This window comes from Aythya ferina (genome assembly GCF_964211825.1).
Source record: "Aythya ferina genome assembly, chromosome: 3".
Classification (NCBI taxonomy): domain Eukaryota; kingdom Metazoa; phylum Chordata; class Aves; order Anseriformes; family Anatidae; genus Aythya; species Aythya ferina.
Genome location: NC_140298.1, coordinates 44,061,370 through 44,081,445, shown reverse-complemented (window position 1 = coordinate 44,081,445; position 20,076 = coordinate 44,061,370). Strand labels below are relative to the sequence as shown.

Genomic DNA, 20,076 nt, shown 5'->3' with positions numbered 1-20,076 from the left:
AGAAAGAAAGAAAGAAAGAAAGAAAGAAAGAAAGAAAGAAAGAAAGAAAGAAAGAAAGAAAAACAGTCTAGGAAGTACTCAGTAATACCCCAAGTGCATATGCGCATATAATCTGCTACAGACTTTAGCCAAAGTCAATCCCTTTTTTTAATATTAAGACCAAGTTTTTTTGTAATAAAAATACCAATTCAGTAGATACTGGTATTTCCTTTCCATTTCTGTCTAAGGGTCAGCCAAAAGTAAAAATCATTTACCTGTACCTATAGCTTCCAAACAGGTTTCCTGCACCCATAACCACATACTTACTTGTGTTTCCTTTCACTTGAAGTTTGAAGAATATTTGGAGTAGTCAGTTTTCATTAAACCCAGAGTGTGAGAGTGTATTTAGCACCTTATATGTATGTAGAGGCTTGTGTTTTCTTCTTTAAATTGCTAGCAAGAGACAGGGAAGAAGGGTGAAGGTCCCTCCTCGAGGACAAGAATTTATAACCAAATGGAAAACTACTTAATTCTATTACACTGGTAGAGAGGGTGTGCAAAATGAATCGACTATGTACCTGCAGAGTTTCACTATAAATTATTTGCTCTGTTTTCTTTTACTGTGCCTTCAAAGCAACCTTGTCCCCATCTGTTCCCACTGCACCCTAGTCTAATCCATGGTCATGTGCATTTGAGTCAAAATACTTATATGTCTACTCTCCTCCTGGGAAGGAGAAGAGGGGAAGCAAGTCAGAAAGGGCAACACTAAAATCACAACAGAGAAAAAAAAAAAAAAAAAAAAAAAAAAAGTCTTTTTTAAATCGGTTCTTACTCAGGGACCAGAAATGCAACAACACTTTCAAGAAAAATCCTTTCTAGTTGTTGTGGCTTTAAACTGGAGTACCTTCTTTATATACACATCACAAAAATAAATAAGTAAATAAATAAATAAAACTAACTAAATAAAAGACCTAGCATCTAGCATACCTAATTTGAACTTACACAAATATAGATTTTGTTCTTTAGAAATTTTGCATGAATTGGACAAAGCCATCCCTTTCCTGGGACTACTACTTCTAATATTCCAAATGAGCTCCGGAAGATGAAAGTGTTAGAGCCTCTGATGGAAAATAAATTATTTTACTTACACTTTTATGAAAGACATCTGGATTTGTTAGTAAAGCATTAGTCTCCATTTGCCTCCATCAGTGCCATCAAGCCTGGTGCATAGTCCCATGCTACATGATAGAATTGTTTGGCTTGCATTCCACCATTCCCTGTTTACACTGGAGCTGCATCTCCCACTGAACCATGTATTTTTCCTAAATGTCAAGCTTAAAAAGCACCTAAACTACTTATACTAATATAAAATAACAATCAGCCTGGAGCAGACACCCAGCATGGAAAGTTTCAGCACAAAACATTCCCAGTTATAAGCAACTGAAAACAGAATTATAGTGGAAAGTGTTAGACTACCGTAACTACAGGCATCAGTGCCAACTCCACACATAATAAAACAGGTTTCACAAATATCCTAAGCACTGATTAGCACTTTTTAGTTCTGAGATATGTTATACAATGGCAGTAGGGAGAGCCTTTTCAAGGCTGTCTCCAAAATACAAATGCCCTTTGAGTGTCCCTTCCCTTTCTAATGTCACTTGAGGAGGCTGTTGTTCTGGTGGTCTCAGGAAATTGCCAACTACTATAGGATCCCAGTTTCCATCTGAGTTCCTTTCATATAACCACCAAAGGTTATAAGATTATAATTCACCAAATGCTGAAAACTAATAAGGTTCTTCATTATTAAAAATAAATATGATCAAGTTCAGATCTTTCAAAATACAGGGCACACTTTTCAAATGTATCAGTATGATGACAGTTATAGTTAACATGCTTTACATAACCTTTTTTAGTGCGGAAATTTAAACAGATCTAACCATAGCTCAGCTTTACTTCTGTAATTCTCCCTTCTTAGAAATGTCCAATTTATATTTTCCCTGATTTTAGTTTCTATTTAATTAACCAATTTCAAACCCTCATATATATGATTGTTTTTATCTGTCTGTCTGTGTTATTTATGTAGCACCAAACACTGCTGTATTTAGGTTACTCTCACTTTTATAACATATTTTGGTTTGGCAGAGTGCAGAACTATTACTTGAAGACTTTGTTCTAGGAAAATTTACCTCGCCTCTAGTTACAACTAGAAACAGCACAGTTGGACCATACCCACTCTGGAAATTCTTCTTTGCTGCTAAAAATGTCTTCTGTATTAACTTTACCGATAATTCCATTCCTTGTTTGTGTACTAGTATTGACTGTTTGACAGAAATACTATGAGATTCACAAAACGCAGACACTCATTCGGGTGTTTAAGCATAACAGGGAATTTCACTAGTTTTACAATGGACTGTATTATCTTAATAAATTTGCAAGGACAATGTTATCAGCTAGAAGCACAACAGGACATACGTAATACATAAAATTCTTCAGAGGTGTACACTGAGATATACATACAGAAAACACATGACTTGTGGTTATAAGTCTCTATGCATGTACTTTTAGCATCTCACTGCCATTTTTGTACATAAACAGCTATTACATATGCATGCATACCAAAATGAAACTTGGGTATTCGTATCTACTTTGACTTCCTGTTTTGCTTACATTTGAATATGGGGTATTTTCTCATAGGATAATAATAGTCATAAAAGCCAACCACACTCCAAATAGTCCAAGAAACCAAGGTTCGAGAGCAATACAAAGTTGTATTCTTCTTTGGAAAGGGATACATTTCCTCCAACAATAGCTGGCAGAGAGGTAGTCACAGCTGCTGTCATTCATACTCTGCCATGGGTTTCCTTCTGCCAGTAATGTCAGTCCTGTTTTTTCCACAGCAATTATTACTAATGCTATTTTCTCCAGATGCTTTCTTTTAAAGCCTATCTGAGTTAAACAATATGGACATATAAAATATAACTTGAGCAAAATATAATTAGGATGCCAATGACACTGAAACCCAAAATACCTCAGATAGTCCCTGCCGCTGCTTCATATAATACATTCTGTTCTGCAAGCCCTCTGGTACATAGCATAGACTGACACAATAAGTACTAACACAACATTGCTATCAGACATTTCTAAAAGTAATTTTCCATTATTTCCAGAAAATATCATAATTTTTTTCCAAAGCCAGTACTAAAGTCAATACTATAGCATACTCTACTGATCAAAGATACCTAACTTAAAATATCACTGACACCATACATTTATCACTCTCAAGAGATAATAATATAAACATATAGAATAATACAACTTCTGAACTATTAGAATCATAGAATCATTTAGGTTGGAAAAGGCCTCTAAGATCATCTAGTCCAACCTTTAACCTAGCACTGCCAAGTCCACTGTTAAACCATGTCACTAAGCTCTACACCTACATGTTTTTTTTTGAAGACCTCCAGAGATGATGACACAACTACTTCCCTAGGCAGCTGGTTCCAATGATTCACAACCCTTTCAGTGAAGAAGTTTTTCCTAACATACAACTTAAACCTTCCCTGGCACACCTTAAGGCCATTTCCTCATCTTATCACTTGATGCTTGGGAGAAGAGAATGATCCCCACCTCACTATAGCCTCCTTTAACGTAATTGTAGAGTGCAGTAAGGTCTCCTCTGAGTCTCCTTTCCTCTAGGCTAAACAACCCCAGATCCTTCAGCCTCTCCTCATAATAATTGCCTATTATTAAAAAGCTAGATTAGTGAGAAACAAAGAAAAGAAACCAAAACCACCTTAGCCCTACCCACTCTCTTCCGCTTCCTACCCCTGAATGGCACAAAGGAACTGGTGAATTGGGGCTGTAGTCAGTCCCCAATGCTTTGTCTCTGCCATTCCTTCATGGTCACTCTCTGCCCCTGCTCCACATGGGCACCCTCCCATGGGATGCCGTCTTTTCCAAACTGAAGGAAGGCTTCTGCAGCGGCTTCCCACAGGCAGCAGCTCTTCAAGAACTGCTCCAAATATGGGTCCATACCACAGGGTCCATCCGTCAGGGGCAAACTGCTCCAGCACAGGTCCCCCGTGGGTGGCAGCTCCCCCCAGACCTGCTCCTGTGTGGGCTCCTCTCCACGGGCTGCAGCTCCAGCCCAGAATCTCCTCCAGCAGGAGTCCTCCACAGGCCACAGCCTCCTTCAGGGCAGATCCACCTGCTCCACCATGGTCTCCTCAATGGGCTGCAGCATGGAAATTCTCTCCACCATTTTACACCATGGACTGCACAGGCAGACAACCTGCTTCACCAAAATCCTCTCCAGAGGCTGCAGGGGAACTTCTGCTCTGGCACCTGAGGCACCTCCTGCCCTCCTTCTTCACTGACCTTGGTGCCTGCAAGGCTGATTCTCACCCTCTCTCTACCAACAGTTTTTGTTGTTGTTGTTTTCTTCTTTCTTTCTTTAATATGCTCTCACAGAGGCAAAAACAACATCGCTTATTGGCTCAGCTCTGGCCAGCAGTGGGTCCTTTATCTAACATGGGGCAGGTTTCTGGATTCTTCTCGCAAAAGCCACCCCTATGGCCCCCCACTACCAAAACCTTGCCATGTAAACCCGCTACACTCACAAGACTTGTTCTCTAGACCTTGTACCAGCTTTGTTGCCTGTCTTTGGACACGCACCAGTACTGAGCCCTGGGGGACACCACTAGTGAGTGGCCTCCAGCTGGATTTAACTCCATTCACCACAACTCTATGGGCCCAACCACCTATCCAGTTTTTAACCAAAAGCAGCATACACTCATACAAGCCTTGAACAGCCAGCTTCTTCAGGAGAATGCTATGGGAAACAGTGTCAAAACCCTTAGTAAAGCCTAGGTCGACCACATCCACAGCCTTTCCCTCATCCACCGAGCGCATCACCTTGTGGCAGGCAAGTTTTTCAAGCAGGACCCGCCTTTGATAAAACCATGCTGACTGGACCTGATCACCTGGTTGCCTTGTAGGTGCCACGTGATGGCACTTGAGATAATCTGTTCCATTGGCTTCCCTGGCACAGAGGTCAGTGACAGGCCTGTAGCTTCCTGGATCCCCCTTCCAGCCCTTCTTATAGATGGGTGTCACCAGTTGACTGGGACCTCCCTGAATTGCCAGGACTGCTGATAAACGATGACCCTTAGGTGAATCCCATCTGGTCCCATACACTTGCTTACATCTAAGTGGTTTACCAGGTTACTAACCATTTCTTCATGGATTATGGGAACCTTGTTCAGCTCTCTCTCCCTGTCTACCAGTTCAGGGAACTGGGTACCTAGAACTGGTCTTGCTGCTAAAGACTGAGGCAAAGAAGGCATTAAGCACCTCAAACTTTTCCTCATCTCTTGTCACTATGTTTCCCCCCACATCCAACTTCTTGTTTATGTATTTATAAAAACATGTTCTATTGTCTTTAACAGCAGTAGCCAGATATAGCTCCAGTTGGGCTTAGCCCTTCTAATTTTCTCCCAGCACAGCCTCACATCTTTGTAGGCCTCCTGAGTGGCCTGCCACTTCTTACAAAGGTTATAAACCCTCTTTTTTTTTCCTGATCTCATAATAGCTCTTTGTTCAGCCAGGCCAGTCTTCTTCTGCCTGTTCTATTAGGATGTCCTATTTCCACTATATATGTACATCTATAGCAGAAAGCCTCTCTCATCACAAAGTGATTTGCTAAAGCTCATACAGGGTGTTTCAAACATTGAAATTGTTTTCTTTTCATAAAATTTTGTGTTTTTTGTTTTTGTATGTTTTTAAGGAACAGTATTTGAAACTTTGCTGAAGCAAAAAGGTGTTTCTCTACAGTGAATAAAACATCAAAATGTCAGGATACTGTGAGATGTCCAATAAAAGGAATTCATGCACTAAGGAAAGTGGGGGTGGGGGGGGGGAATAAATTATTTCAAATAATAAAGCTCCTTTCATTACGGTTACTCAAAGCCAAAATATATCCGACCAAGGAAAGCAGATGATGAGTTTAACAGAAAGCAGCATTGCATTTTTAATACATTTAAGAATGGCAAAATAAATATTTTTAAAGCTACACATATTGATATAATTACAGACAAAAATTAAGAATTCTGATATGTACTGCAATTTATTTGTTTTTTAAATCCTTAACGAGGAATTTACTAGTTTAATCCAATATGGAAAGTTGTAAAGAGATTCTGATCTCTGATTTTAAATGGTCAATTTTATGGCTAAATAAATATCTGGTAATAAAACATTAAAGAATATTGCTCAGTAGGTCTGAAATTCTGTGTGGAATAACAACCTCTGTAACTATTTAGAACTGTCAACTACAAACAAGTTCTACTGTTTATGTTATGCCAGATGTAGAATACAACCTAGTCAGCAAGTACAACTATGTCCAGGTTTGCAACAAGCAACCATTCACAGGCTTGCAGAATGCTGCGGATATGCCCCCATGACCAATCTCTGTATCCAGCATCATTTGTATAATGGGAATCCACTGTAAAACCAATTTTTGCACAAATGTAAACATTTAGGAATTCTGCAAGTGGTTAGTATTGATGTATAAGCATGAAATCAACGTATCCTGTCTCCTACTCTCTCTAGCTTTGCTGCTTTCACATTTTGGAGAAAATCCACTTAATCCTGGATTTGGAAAATGTTTCGAAGGCATTGCTATAGGCAAAATCCTATACTTTAACCAAGAGAATAAATAAAATGGAAGACCCCTGCATATACAAATACAATACCCCTGCATTTTTGTTACTGAGGTAGCCACCTCTTATACCAAAAAAACTCTAGGTTTTCAATATAAGCCAGTCAGCGTGAACTGTGAGCCCAATCTTTTAGGCTTGACATGGACATAGAATTTTATGCTAGCAAATTGCATTTCAACACTGGGGCCAAAACATGCCCCTTAAAATCTACAGTTCAAAGAGAGCAAACATGAATCTGAAAACAATTAAAGACCCAAATCTCTATTTCTGCATTCCCTACTTCATTTCTGGAAACTTGGACTTTATTCAGAGAGCCTCAAGGTCTTCAAAGACAAAAATGAAGAACCTAATTAGACATGAAGTAAAACAGTTAACTAGAACTACATGGAGCACAGGAAAAGGATTAGCTATTTCTATTTTAAAAATCATTATTTCATACTCTCCAGATATTTTTATCCTTTCAGAATAAGATTTCTTTGGTCAGAAAATATTTAGGTAAACATATTTCTACAGAGCCCAGGAAAATGGAAATCTCAGCCCAACTGGAATATTTGTCTAACATCCTTAGCATTATTGCTTGATAGTTAGAAACCTCAAACTGTCCACCTGAAAAATGGCCAGAAATCATGTCAAAAAAGTAAACCTGCCTCATTTATAGACTTAGGCTATTTAAGATGGAGAGAGGAACTGATATAAGAAACACTAACTTTCTAGGTTTTCTAATCACTATAAATTATGGAAAGGATAACCACAGTTCAAAACCATGATACTGTGGATACCTGCCTTGATCAGACTGCCACTTCCTACATAGTTCTTGATAAAGGTTCAAGTAGTGGAAGTAGGCAGGTAGGGGAACACTTTCAAGCCAGGATTTACGATATGTACAGCTTTCATACTAACAGCCACAAAAGCAGTTCCTACAAAAACAAGGGGTTACTTCAGCCAAACAGAAGCTATACCAAGCTGTTGTAGTATAAAATAAGCTGTATACTTCATAAGCAGAGTAAAAGGCAGGCAGAATTTGCAGCCCTTTGTTTATAACATCATATTTTAGTTTTCTGATTCTGTGCCCTGTAAGAATATGGTTTTGATTTTGCTGTTAATCAATGCAGCCAGCACATATTCTTCTCTGTCAAACACGTTACATATTGTGAAATATAAAAGGCAGTTCAAGATTAATGTCTCTCAATTATATTCTATTTCTGCCCCTTCTGGCTTTAAAATCAATCATATTTGTTAACCATGGGGTGCAAGTAACACATTTGATAAATCAAATGCCAAGATGATTGAGACACAGTTACTGGTCAGTGGAAAGTTGCAAGATAACCAAATAACCTTTTATCCACACTGATGCATTTTTATGCAGTTTTTTTGAATTTCAATGGACATTCACTTATATAATTCACATTCCTCCATTTTTATGTAACTTTTACCAATTCCCATGGACGTTCATTCATTGAATATAATCTGCAAAAATATCAGGCTTCCTGATAATCTAACACTGTTACAGTTGCACACCAGTCTGTCTCTCAGGATGTTATTAGTTTAACAATATGAATGGCCGATTCAGTGCCATGCTCAATTCTATTTTTCAAAGGAAACACAAAAGTATATCCAGTGTCAATGTTTCAAAGAGAAGTCTTCTAACAATGCCCCAGATCTGTATTTTGTCCTAACAGTAGGGTTGTAGCAAGGTTTCTGCAAGTTTCTCAGACTCTGAAACTTGACTCAGTTTTCCTAAGGGGGCAACAAGAACAATGAAAGATCTCCACAGACATGTGATACAAATTATGCAAAATTCCAACCCAAGAGCCACACTAAAAAGTATTGACTGGCACTGTGCCCACCAGGGACTATATGCCAACTGGAGCAGGACGCAGTCCAGCTATTCAGCTTCCTACGATGAGCAACCATGTGCCAAAAATTTGGACTACTGGCAAAACCATGCTCTATGCCTCTCTCTTCTGTCAATGTAATTGCAAACAAAAACTTTAACACAAAAGAGAAAAGGCCTTACAACTGCACCTCTTTTTATACCGTTCATCAATGACCTTAATTAGAATCTCAACTAAATATATTTATACCTTGTATGTCATAAGCTGGGATCAATATTAGGTACATTTTGTTTAACAGACAACACAAGAAACTTTTATACTGTATCACAAACTACATTTTCAAATACAAATTACCAGAAACTTGAAGAATATTTTTTATCATGGGAATGACAAGAATACATTAGCTACTGCCAAACCTCCAGCAATCTGCCAATAACATCTCTAACCTTCACACATGATTGGAGCCAGTATTTCAAAACTGGCCATAACAGTAAATTCCTTTTGCTCTGAATTTGAAGCTGACCAGAAACCCTGTGTCATAGTCCTAATGAGTCACCTAGAAAGACCTAGAAGAAAGTTAAACAGTTTTTGTAACCAACTGTTTTGGAAGGATGCGTTTATAAGTAACCCAGCCCCATGCAGTGAGAGCAGCCCAATTTCAAAGGCCTGTACGACAAGCTTGCAAGCATCTATCTCTTAGAAAACACCAAGGAAAACATTGTGCCAACAATGCAGGACTTACTGAGTTAAAATTAGGTACATACTCAAAAAGGTAGCAATACACTTTTAATCAAGACTCTTTGCTAAGTGTAGATAATTTAAATACAGTTGACAGGGAGTAAGAAGAGATCTTGTCTTGGGAGGACATGCATTCCAAGTCACCGTAAATTTTAATAAGTTATAAATACATTTGGATGCCTTTTCACTTTGTAGCATGACTGGATCATACAAAACCAGTAATGAAAGCTTCATCACTCTGTATTTGGTAGATTAAGTAAATTAACCTGTAGTGGTTGCATAGTTCCTAGCGGGCAGATAATATACACAATACACATGCTACATAAAGTTGTGCTACCGGGGATACCGTTCTCATCATCTTTGATGGCATGTGGCAATTCAGTTAAACACTATGAAAACTTTGAGAAATAAGGTCTTAACAAGTTACTAAAATTGGTAAACTTTTGTTGCTTGGGGATTTACCAAAACCAGGCAAAACAAAGAAACTATAGAATAGGAATCAGATGTGGCTGCTACATAGTAATTAGGTATATGATAGTATAATACTTTGCACATTAAGCTGAATCCTAGGAACATGCATGAAGGGACTAAGTTAAGTACAATACAAGCAGCTCCTACAGTTTTGAAGAAAAATAAATAAAAACATTACTTACACACTTGTCCTCTGATCCACTGGCTATAAATCGCCCACAAGGAGATATTGCAATTCCACATGGGTAGCAGCGGCTACTGTGCCCTTCAAATCGACGTTCACACCTTTAGAAGAGTTTCAGGAAGTCTTATTAATAGCAAAAACAACCTAACTCTTTTACTACCATTTTCTTGAAATTCTGCTGAAGTCTTATTCATTTTCCTCAGTCTACAAACATAACTAAGGCAAATTCACAAATTAAGTTATAAATAACTCTGTCCCAAAGTGTTGTGAAAACTGGAAATAAAATGAACACACAATACTACAGGGCAATGCTAAACTCATGTTTCGGCCTTGTTCTGTTTACAAAGGTAGAGATATCACTAGATAGTCTAGAAATGAGGAGCTGTGAAGCATGCTGTCAAACTACCCACAGTTAGCTATCTCAGCAGGGAAAACCAAAACAACCCTGCTTTAAGGGGAGGGTGTTGTGAAAGCCAGCGTGCACTGGGAAGCTTTATAAATCTCCCTCAGGACATTTCTATGAAATCAAGATGCAGCATGTTGAAACATAATGTAAATAATTATTGCTTGCTTTTCTTATACTTTTTTTTTTTTTTAAGATTTTCTTAAATCTGGATACTTAATCTGCATTGCTATTTGCATTCCTACTCCACGCACTCATTTACTGAATATAGTAAAATCAAAAATGGCAGTATACAAATGACATTCCAAAGTCATAAATCTATCTACAGTACAACTGTAGATAGCTTCTTACTTATCTTTGTTAGTTCAGTCTAAAGGAAGGAATACATTTAAATTTAACATAAGGAATTAGCTTCTTACTTTTAATGTTAATACTGCAAAGCAGCATAACTAGCAATGTGGAGTAAGTTTTTGATAGCTGAGCACACTTGGGCCACTTAAAAATATATTTTTCAAGTGAGATGAAGACTACTATCCATTTAAAAAAAAAAAATCCTCAGTTGTAAAGAACTGTGATAGTTTTGTAGTCACAACAAAACTATGGAAAAAAGTCTGATTTAGAGTTGTTTTAATGTTAAAAGTAATTTACATGTACAACTTGGAGCTTCAATCCCTTTCAGAATGATTATCTGTAAATGTGTGCCTCATTTCAAATGTTAATTTTTATACCCACAAGAAAGTGTCGTTTCAGAACACATAATAATCTGCATTTTTCTTTTGCCTTTATTATGAATGTTATCACATTGCCTTTCTCCTTACAAAACAAAAGCTTTGCCATTATACAGCTGTCATACGTTCTTCTTTTCATGTATGCTAAGTCCAGGAACCAATTTGAAAGAGTAAAAACTCCTGCCAACACCTGTGATATGCACTTTTCCCTGGCCAGTGAAATTACAGACACTGTGTTAATTCAATTGACTGAACTTGCGTGCAGAAATGTCTAAATTTTTATACCACATTGCTCTTTTTTACACACACATGTATGTCTGAATGCCAAGTTGATCTTGCTCACCCAGGTGAAACAGGCATACTTAAACAAAAACATCACTCTGAGACTGATCCAATGGCTATCACTTAGCAAACCATAAAAAGGACAATTTTGAATGCATGTAAATGCATCATTTTATGGAGCCTAACTCTCAGCGCATATTTGGCTGAACCTCTGTCTAACAAAACTACTGATTTCAATGGACATTTTGAGTATAGAGTAACCAGACTTTTAACTTCAGGCAAATTCTACCATAATAATCCTGTAAACAATCCAGTTTAAGAGAACACTGCAGGTTGTTTTTTTTTTGTTTTTGTTTGTTTGTTTGTTTTTGTTTTTGTTTTTTTAAAAAAAAGGTAAATTATAGAGACAGTCAATTACTATGACTAATATATAAAAACATTCTTCTGCTGCAGTTTCCACCATAGGTGTTGGGTCGATGTCCATGGACTTCCAGTAACTAATCAATGAATAACCTGCCTCTACTCAAGTTTCCTGTTGTCAGCAAAGGACAGCAGCAATTGTTTCAGTCTCCTCTCAAACACAGCATTCTAGCACATATAAATCCAAAGATTATGTAATGGAAGACAAGTCACAGAATACATACATAAATTACACTTTCAAAGAGGCAAATAATATTCATATATTCTCTGTCACTCCTGAATATGCCTTTGGAATCACCATTCTTTTTTTAAGTAGACCACTAGCCATGAAGACTAGCTCCTAGTGTTTAAGCCCTCATTCTCAGGGCCTGTAAATGCTAACTTCCCTAACAAACTGTCTCTTTCTCACAGGAAAGTCTCCTAGTAAATCAGTGACAACAACTTCTTTGCAAGAGAATTTGACTCCTTTGCAGCTATGACTAATAACTCAACTACTCTACCTACAAATGGATGCTTAAGAACTTACACAATTACAAGGCTTCCACGGATCTTTTCTATGCTACACCACAGCAATGTAAAACAAAGGCTGAGTCATAGGGCAGTACCACTTGCCACCTTGCTAGTACAGCCACAGTAATAACTAACATCCTGGATTCCACTTTTTTAGTTGTTTTCCTACTCAGAATCGCCATTATAATCAGGATGTATTACTATCCTGCTCCCTCAAAATCCTGCTCTAAAACATTTCCAAAAAAAACTGATTCTAGTTAAATTTTCCACAGAATTTAGCAGAAACTGTGATATAATGTCTATTAACTCCACATATCCCCAGGTACCACAGTGATGAAAAGAAGTGAAAAGAAATCTTAGAATAAATTGATATAATGCATATAATTTTAGCTTATTCTATGAGTTCTTTTATTTCAGCTTTTTTTTTTTTTTTCCCTCCATTTTGTTAAGTAGCAACAGGTGGTGATCAAACTTATTTTGGATATTGCAGGTTTTCCCTGGCCAGCTGGCATGCTGTCCAGCCTCCTAAGAATAAATCTTTGGTCAGAACTTTTCAGGAGTTACCATGGCAAACATCTGGTAATTGCAAGGGACAGCAAACAGCCAAGTTTTCCCTATGTTTTCCAATGTACAGCTTTTAGTCTAATTTCCAAAATATGTATCTTTTTATGTCACAAACAACTTGTAGAATATTATGGGGAAAAAAATGTAACATGGTGTTTCTGTCTTTGTAAGAGAATGATACCAGAATAAGACACATCTTTATAAATCAGGGAATATCGTCACGAATGAGTATTTAATTCTTCTCGCTGCATTCAAAATTGACAGCAGACCAAAGTTTTCTTCTTTTTTAACCACCTTGCCTTTTACTTTATCACTTCGTCCCAGTGCTCTGGTATTTGTTCAGAGACCTTTCAATACAAGCAGATCAATCCATTGAGACTATGAAAATCTAAGTATAACTTGACAGAAGTAGTAGCTACCTCAGATGTTCTGTACATGTGGGTTTCATTTAAAACACACACTGAACCCTTCACAAAGGAGCTCGGGATGCTTTCACCAACAGAATCCAGCAGGGACCACACACTCCCCATCCTGTATATTTTGATGTATCCCCAATCTCAAACTTGGAGGAACTCCAAACACTGCTTATCCATTTCTCCTTTGTTATCCTCAGGTAACAAGATAACTCAAATCTCTGGGAGAAAAAGAAAAAAAGATGAAAAATTATGGGATCCTCAGGTTGAGCAGAGACCAAGAAGTAATCAAATTCTGGGTATGTATATACATATATCTTGCTCAGGATGACATCAAGCAGTTAGTTCACAGTAAAGATAGAAACTGAAGTCTCTGAAAATTGAAGGTAACTCATTCAAACTGCATGTCTGACCCTAATGCTCTCAAAGTGTAACTGTTAGAAAATGTATGAGATGAGTTCCATGTGGCTGCAGAAATTCTACTAAAGTACGTTGCCAGGGGAGCTTATGATCTAGTTGCACAAGATCATAATACGAGCTGGAGATACTACCTTAATGTCAAAAGCTGTCTTGTATAAAGAATTGGCAAATCTTTTCAGAGGCTGAAAGAGGGTGAAACTGATTTTTATCTCGGATCTTCCTTCAAAGCATTATCATGAATTTGAGTAATTCGCAGAAGAAATTCAGTATTTCCAAACAATCCAATATTCTTCCAAAGTCTTCACTGTGGTCCAATAAGCATACACTGCTTTTTATTCCAGAAAGAGATGAGAAATGGCTGTTTCAGCAGCAAACACAGAGCAGCTGAATTTCTATTCCTCAACTCCTCAGAGTGAGCCAGAGACATGTTGCTGCTGCCACCAAAGGTGATACTGGCTGGGGGCTCCTCATAACATCTTACCCCTGACAATCTCAGTAGCAGAAAAGGTAATTTAGCAGCTCTCACATCTGCCTCCCCAAACATAACACAGTAGCAGCCCAGTCCTCTAAAAAGACCAAAAATATATATTAAATGGCAATAATATGGAGCTATGGTATTTTTTCCCAGCTCTTCCCACCTCTGCATATAAAACAAGCACATCTGACAGAACATCACCACTGTCCCACTCCTCCCTTGCAATTTAATTCCCGGTTTTAACTGCCCTTTTCCATCTTGTTTTCTTATTACATATCACAACAGCTGTCCCAGCAAATTCTTCATCTCTGTATCTCTGTAATAAGTAGAGAACAGCAAGTGCTAGCTTCACAGAAGCGCAGAATTGTTGATGCTGGACAGGACCTCCAGAGGTCACCAGGTCCAAGCCCCTGCTCAAGCAGGATCATCTAGAGACAGTTGTTCAGGAACATGCTCAGATGGCCTTTGAGTATCTCCAAAGACAGAGACTCTACAGGCTTTCTGGGCAACTTGTGACAGTGATCAGTCACCTGTACAGTAGAAAAAAAAAAAAAAAAAAAAGTTTTTAGAGGGAACATTCTGTGTTTCAGTTTGTGTATATCACTTCTCGTCCTGCCACGGGACACCACTGAAAAGAGACTGGGTCTACCCTCTTTACAGCCTCTCAATGTATTTACAAACACTGATGAGATTCCTCTCCCTCTACCCCCTGGATCCTTGTCTTCTCTGGGCTGAATAGTCCCAACTCTCCCAACCTTTTATCATAGAAGAGATGCACAAGTCCCTTCAGCATTTTTGTGGCACTATGATGGATTCTGCCTAGTAGCTCCATATTTTTGTAATACTGAGACCAGAACTGGACACAGTTCTCCAGGTATATCCTTCACCTCTACTCAGCCATGGTGAGGCTCACCTGCCCCAGCCTGCTGGCAACACTCTTACTCATGAAGCCCAAAACAACATTAACCTTCTTTGCTCCAAGGGTACATTGTTGGTTCACATTCAGCTTGTTGTCCACCAGGATCTCCAAGTCCTTTTCTGCCAAACTGCTTTCCAGCCAGGCGCCCCCCAGCATATATTTGTGCCTGAGATGGTTCCTCCTCATGTGCAGGAGTCCGTCCTCCCTCTTGTTGAATTTCTCAATCTTCTTGCCAGTCTGTTTCTCCAGCCAGGTCTCTCCAGAAGATCTCTGGCATTTCAGTCACTCTTCCCAGTTTGGTGTTGTCTGCAGTCTTGCTGAGGGTGTACTCTGCTCCATCATCCAGATTATTAGATTAGATTTTGAATAGGATTGGACCCAGTACTGGCCCCTGGAGTACTCCACTGGTTACTGGCCTCCAAGTAGGCCTTGGCCACTGATCACTGCCCCCTGAGCCTGGCTGTTCAGCCAGTTTTCAACCCCCTCATTGTGCTCATCCATCCCATACCTCATCAGCTTCTCTGTGAGAATCTTATGGGAGACAGTGTCAAAAGCCTTACTAAAGTCTACGTAGACTATATCCATTGCTTTCCCCTTGTCTACTATGCCAGTCATTTCATCACAGAAGTTTATTAAGTTGGTCCAGCATCACTTCCTCTGCTGAATCCATGGTGAATACTCCTGATGACTCTTGTCCTTCATGCCTATGGAAATGTTTTCCAGAATTCATTGTTCCATCACCTTCCTGGGGCTTGAGGTGAGGCTGACCAGCCTGTAGTTCCCTGGGTCCTGCTTTTCATCCTTTCTGAAGGGCTTTTTCCTCAGAAATGTATAGAAACTGTCTTCCAGGTCATCTAGAGATAGGAAAAACTTCTGAACAGATATTGTACTGAGCTGATAACAAGGTCCATTGGAAGTCCCAGAAAAGGAGAGGTGATGAACCACGTCTAGTGTACATCCATGGAGTCCAGGAGCAGCAGGGGATGAAGATGGAGGCAAGACTGTAACATGTGCCAAAGGTACTTCCTGAAGACTGGGCTGCAAACAGAACCCAAGGAAAGCTACGTACACTACCAACAAGGTAGGTCTAAGGTTCATGCAGAAAACAAGGCTGGAGGCATAACTTGAGACAGGTGTAATTACAATATGCTTCTGGCAGACTGAATGCCCAAGCCTACATTTAAAAGGAGTACCTGGAGCAAGGTGCAGAGTGTGTTGGTGGGGGTCCAAGGCTGTTCAGGACAGTTAGGGCCCAGTGGTACACTCAGGGCCCTGACAGTGCAATCTGTAGCTCAAGTTAAGCTATCTGAAAATCTGAGACATAGCCAGGCCATGCAATTAGTGTCATAAAAACGGATGAAGCTGTAAAACACTATGGCTTTAGCCACATCTTACTGATAAGCAAGAAGGAAGAAATTCACCTTGGAGAAGAAAAGCTTTCACTGCTTCACATTCTGGAACTTCTCTTATGAATGTGATTGCTTAGAATGTGACATACAAGGGAAACAGCAGATTGCTGCCGAAATCTGGACAGATGATTTTTCTCAATATCAGCCAATCATGAAGATAAGGGTATTCATGTAACTTTGCTGGCAAACAAAATTAGTTGTAGCATAAGTGTTTAGTCAATATTCTAAACATTTGATAAAGTGCAGAGGACAGCACTTTGAATTCATGGTTTCCCCCTAATATCATGAATGGAAAAAACTTTCTTTATTCTGGATGTTATAAATCACAATTATCTAATCTGCAAGTTGGAGGAAACAAACAAAATTGAAGTGATACAGACTGGTAAGCCAGAAGAACTGTCATGTGAAATTTAAAGGACACGAACATAATAAAGCAGCTGGTATTTAGTCTAGTTTGCCATTTGGGGTTGCCATGGTTTTATTGTAAGGGAATGGAATTTTCCCTAATTAGACTTCTCTGCTCTTTCTATGCATTAATTTTAGAGCAGTGGGTTACAGAAATAAATCTGTCTCTCACTACCCTATGTCTTCATGAACATACTTACTGAAAGCAGGCAGGACTGTGGGATAAGGAGACTTAGTCTATACTTGAATCCACCATTTTTTTCATGGAAAGATGAACATTAAATGATAGAGGCAACAGGAAGAGATTCCTATGAATCAGTGCTACTCTTGACTTCTGGGGGGAAGGGAAAGGGGGGAAGAGGTAAGGGAGGGGAGGGGGGGGGGTTATGATATCTGAAATACATTCACCAAAGAGATAGGAAGAGATAAAAATTGTAAAAGAGATAAAACGGTAGAGTTTCTATATTTTATGGGCACTTAGGAGTCTACAATGTTTCATCATAAAGAACACAAAGTCTTTCAAAAAATATTAGCATGCACCAAGTGTTGTTGGTACCTCCTGATTATTACCTTTTAGTCTGACACTTTCTTGGGAACCCTGAATCTGGTAACTAGTATTCTTCTCAACAACATTCCCATTGAACCTCAATTTAATTTCTGTGCTCACTGCTTCCAACTTGGACCTTGGTAATATTTTGGTAATATTTTCACTTGTCCTCCAACTAGCCATTCTTTTTAGACAAGACAGGCTTAAAATGTTCTTCACAATGTCTTCACAGTGTCTTGGAAGATGATCAAAGGTCATTATCTTACCCCACTGTATGCATTCACAAAGCCTGGTAATTCATTATTGTAACCTGAAAGAATAGTAGCCAGTTTTCTTCTTCCAAAAAGATCTAACCTCCTTAGTTCTTTATGCTGCTTTGTAGATTGTCTGAAGTTTTTCTTAGCTACATTTATAATGAAGCGAAGAATGCGGGAGAAGTATACAAATATTCAAAATCTTCAGATGAAACTTTAAAAATCCATGCATTTCAAAGTAAATGAAGCAGGAGTCTAAGTCCAAAAGTCACTAATAGCATCCAAGATTCCCTCATTTATTGGCAAGATGACCTGGCTGTGTGAGGTTGGCTGACAACATCAGAAGTTTAAATGTCTTTTCTTGTACCACCTTCAGAGGAACCCATAAGACTTCCTGGCACTCTCTGAAGTAGTCCTGGAATGCCTCCAAACCATCCATAGTGAAAGATGCAGATGGATTTACAGCTTTATCCACCAAGGATGATGAAAGTGGAAGGTGCAAAAACACTTTCACCAACTTCAAGAACAAGAGAAAACATACATAAATGAATTTTCACTGGGGAAAAAGAAAAAAAAAGAGTTTGATAATACAGACTGAATGGAAAAAGTCTTGTGGAACTCAGGGGGGAAAAAAAAAAAGGAAGAAAAAAAAGAAAAAAGAAACACTGTGTTCAAAGCCTATAAAGCTGCAGGCCAGGATAAAGTGTCTGAAGATTTATTCTAAGAAAGGACCAAAAAAGAACCTGAGCATTCTGCTGTGATTCCTCAGTTAATAATGATAAAAGCAATGCAAGTCAGAAGAATGAAAAAAATGAATTATCAAATAAATTGAACTAAAGAAATAACTAAGGAAGAAATTGTGCAGAATCTTTGAAAATGATTTCCCATGATTTCAACTGCAGCTTTCCAGAGCACTATGCTCTGGAGTTTTCCCATTTCATCAGCATTTTTCACTTTATAGTATCACTAAATATAGTATTAGTGGATAAAATTCATTAAGGGCAATAAGCAGATTAAACAAAAGAAAAACAGTTTTCACTGTGGATGCCTGAGGCAAATATTGAAAACAAAATGAACAGACAATAAAAGTTAGTGTTACTTGCAGTTAGTGTTACTACCCACAACTCTGCAAACAGTACAAATCAGAAGGTTGACTTACCTTTGCTATATTTCAAAACACTGGAAAATGACTTCATTTAAAAAAAAAATAAATAAAAAAATAAGAACTTATTCTGGCAACGCCTCTTCCCACCCCACCCCACCCCCAAAAAAAAAAAAAAAAAAAAAAAAAAAAAAAAAAAAAAAGTAGAAAAAGAGATCATTCCAGAGGGACCGTTCAAAATACAGTAATGGCAGATGCACCACCTTTACAAATCAGCAACTTCAAGAGATTAAAGGAACTGGCCCACCATAAGATTGTTTAGGAACTAATCTCTCCTCTAAGTACAAGGGATGAACTGGATTTGATTGGACAAGACCTATGAACAAAAAAGCAAAAGTTTTCAATCTGTGTAACTGTATAGTACACCTAGCACTCTGGTAGAGACTTGTTCCAAGTTCAGACAGAGCTTTCCAAGCTCAACCATTTCAAAATTATTTATGTAAAAAACACCTGGTGAACATATTAGGAAAAAGTGAACAGTTTTCTCCCTTATGAGAACTGAAAAGTAGATTTTAAAATACAGAAGATTTAACCTCTGGCCAGAGGAATGAGGGAAATTTTCATTTTTAAAAATTTGTTGTTTTTTATTTAAAAAAAAAAGTTACAAACAATAGCACAATGGTGATTTATTTGCTCTATTTTTTCCTCTACAATGATTACTGTCATTGATTGCTCTGTAGTGTGAAACAAGCATACATATTTACACAATACCTATAGCACAGCCTGAAAATATGGATAATTAAGGACTTGAATAAATTTTTTTGAAGTTTGGCTAGCAGAACTCAGCAGACACTAGAATACACTGACTTTGCCAAATTAAATATGGAGCAAGAACATACATAAATTATTCCCCTCTTCCCAGGACATATTCATTTAATTGATTGCACAGATTTTACACTTTAACTATTTTACCATTCACCTGCTCTACTTATATAAGTATTTAAAAATGAAGAGACAGATAAGTGATCTGTGAAAACCTCTCTACTTTTTCATTACTCTTCTAGAAACACAGTTTGAACTGCTTATTAGAAAAACATAAGAAGGTAACGGATTCCAACCTCAGCAGTCTCTAGTTTCATTACTTTCTGACATTCAGTACAGGTAATAACAGCAATGCTTTTGGCAAGAACATATGTGCCCCCTATAGGTTTAATGTATTCTTACCACAGAAATTTGGAAATAATTGAAACAACCATTATGCATTCCTAAACAGAAATTCAATATCAGAATAATAATATTAAA

At 38.1% G+C, this 20,076-nt stretch overlaps 1 protein-coding gene across 1 annotated transcript in view; it reads right to left on the bottom strand.

Moving 5' to 3' along the window:
- Positions 1 to 20,076, bottom strand: part of WDR27 (WD repeat domain 27) — a 119,321-nt gene that overhangs the window by 56,120 nt on the left and 43,125 nt on the right. Inside the window, exon 22 of the mRNA XM_084513690.1 lies at positions 9,922 to 10,024. Coding sequence (XP_084369816.1) covers positions 9,922 to 10,024 — 103 coding nt within the window. The remainder of the gene's footprint in view (positions 1 to 9,921; positions 10,025 to 20,076) is intronic.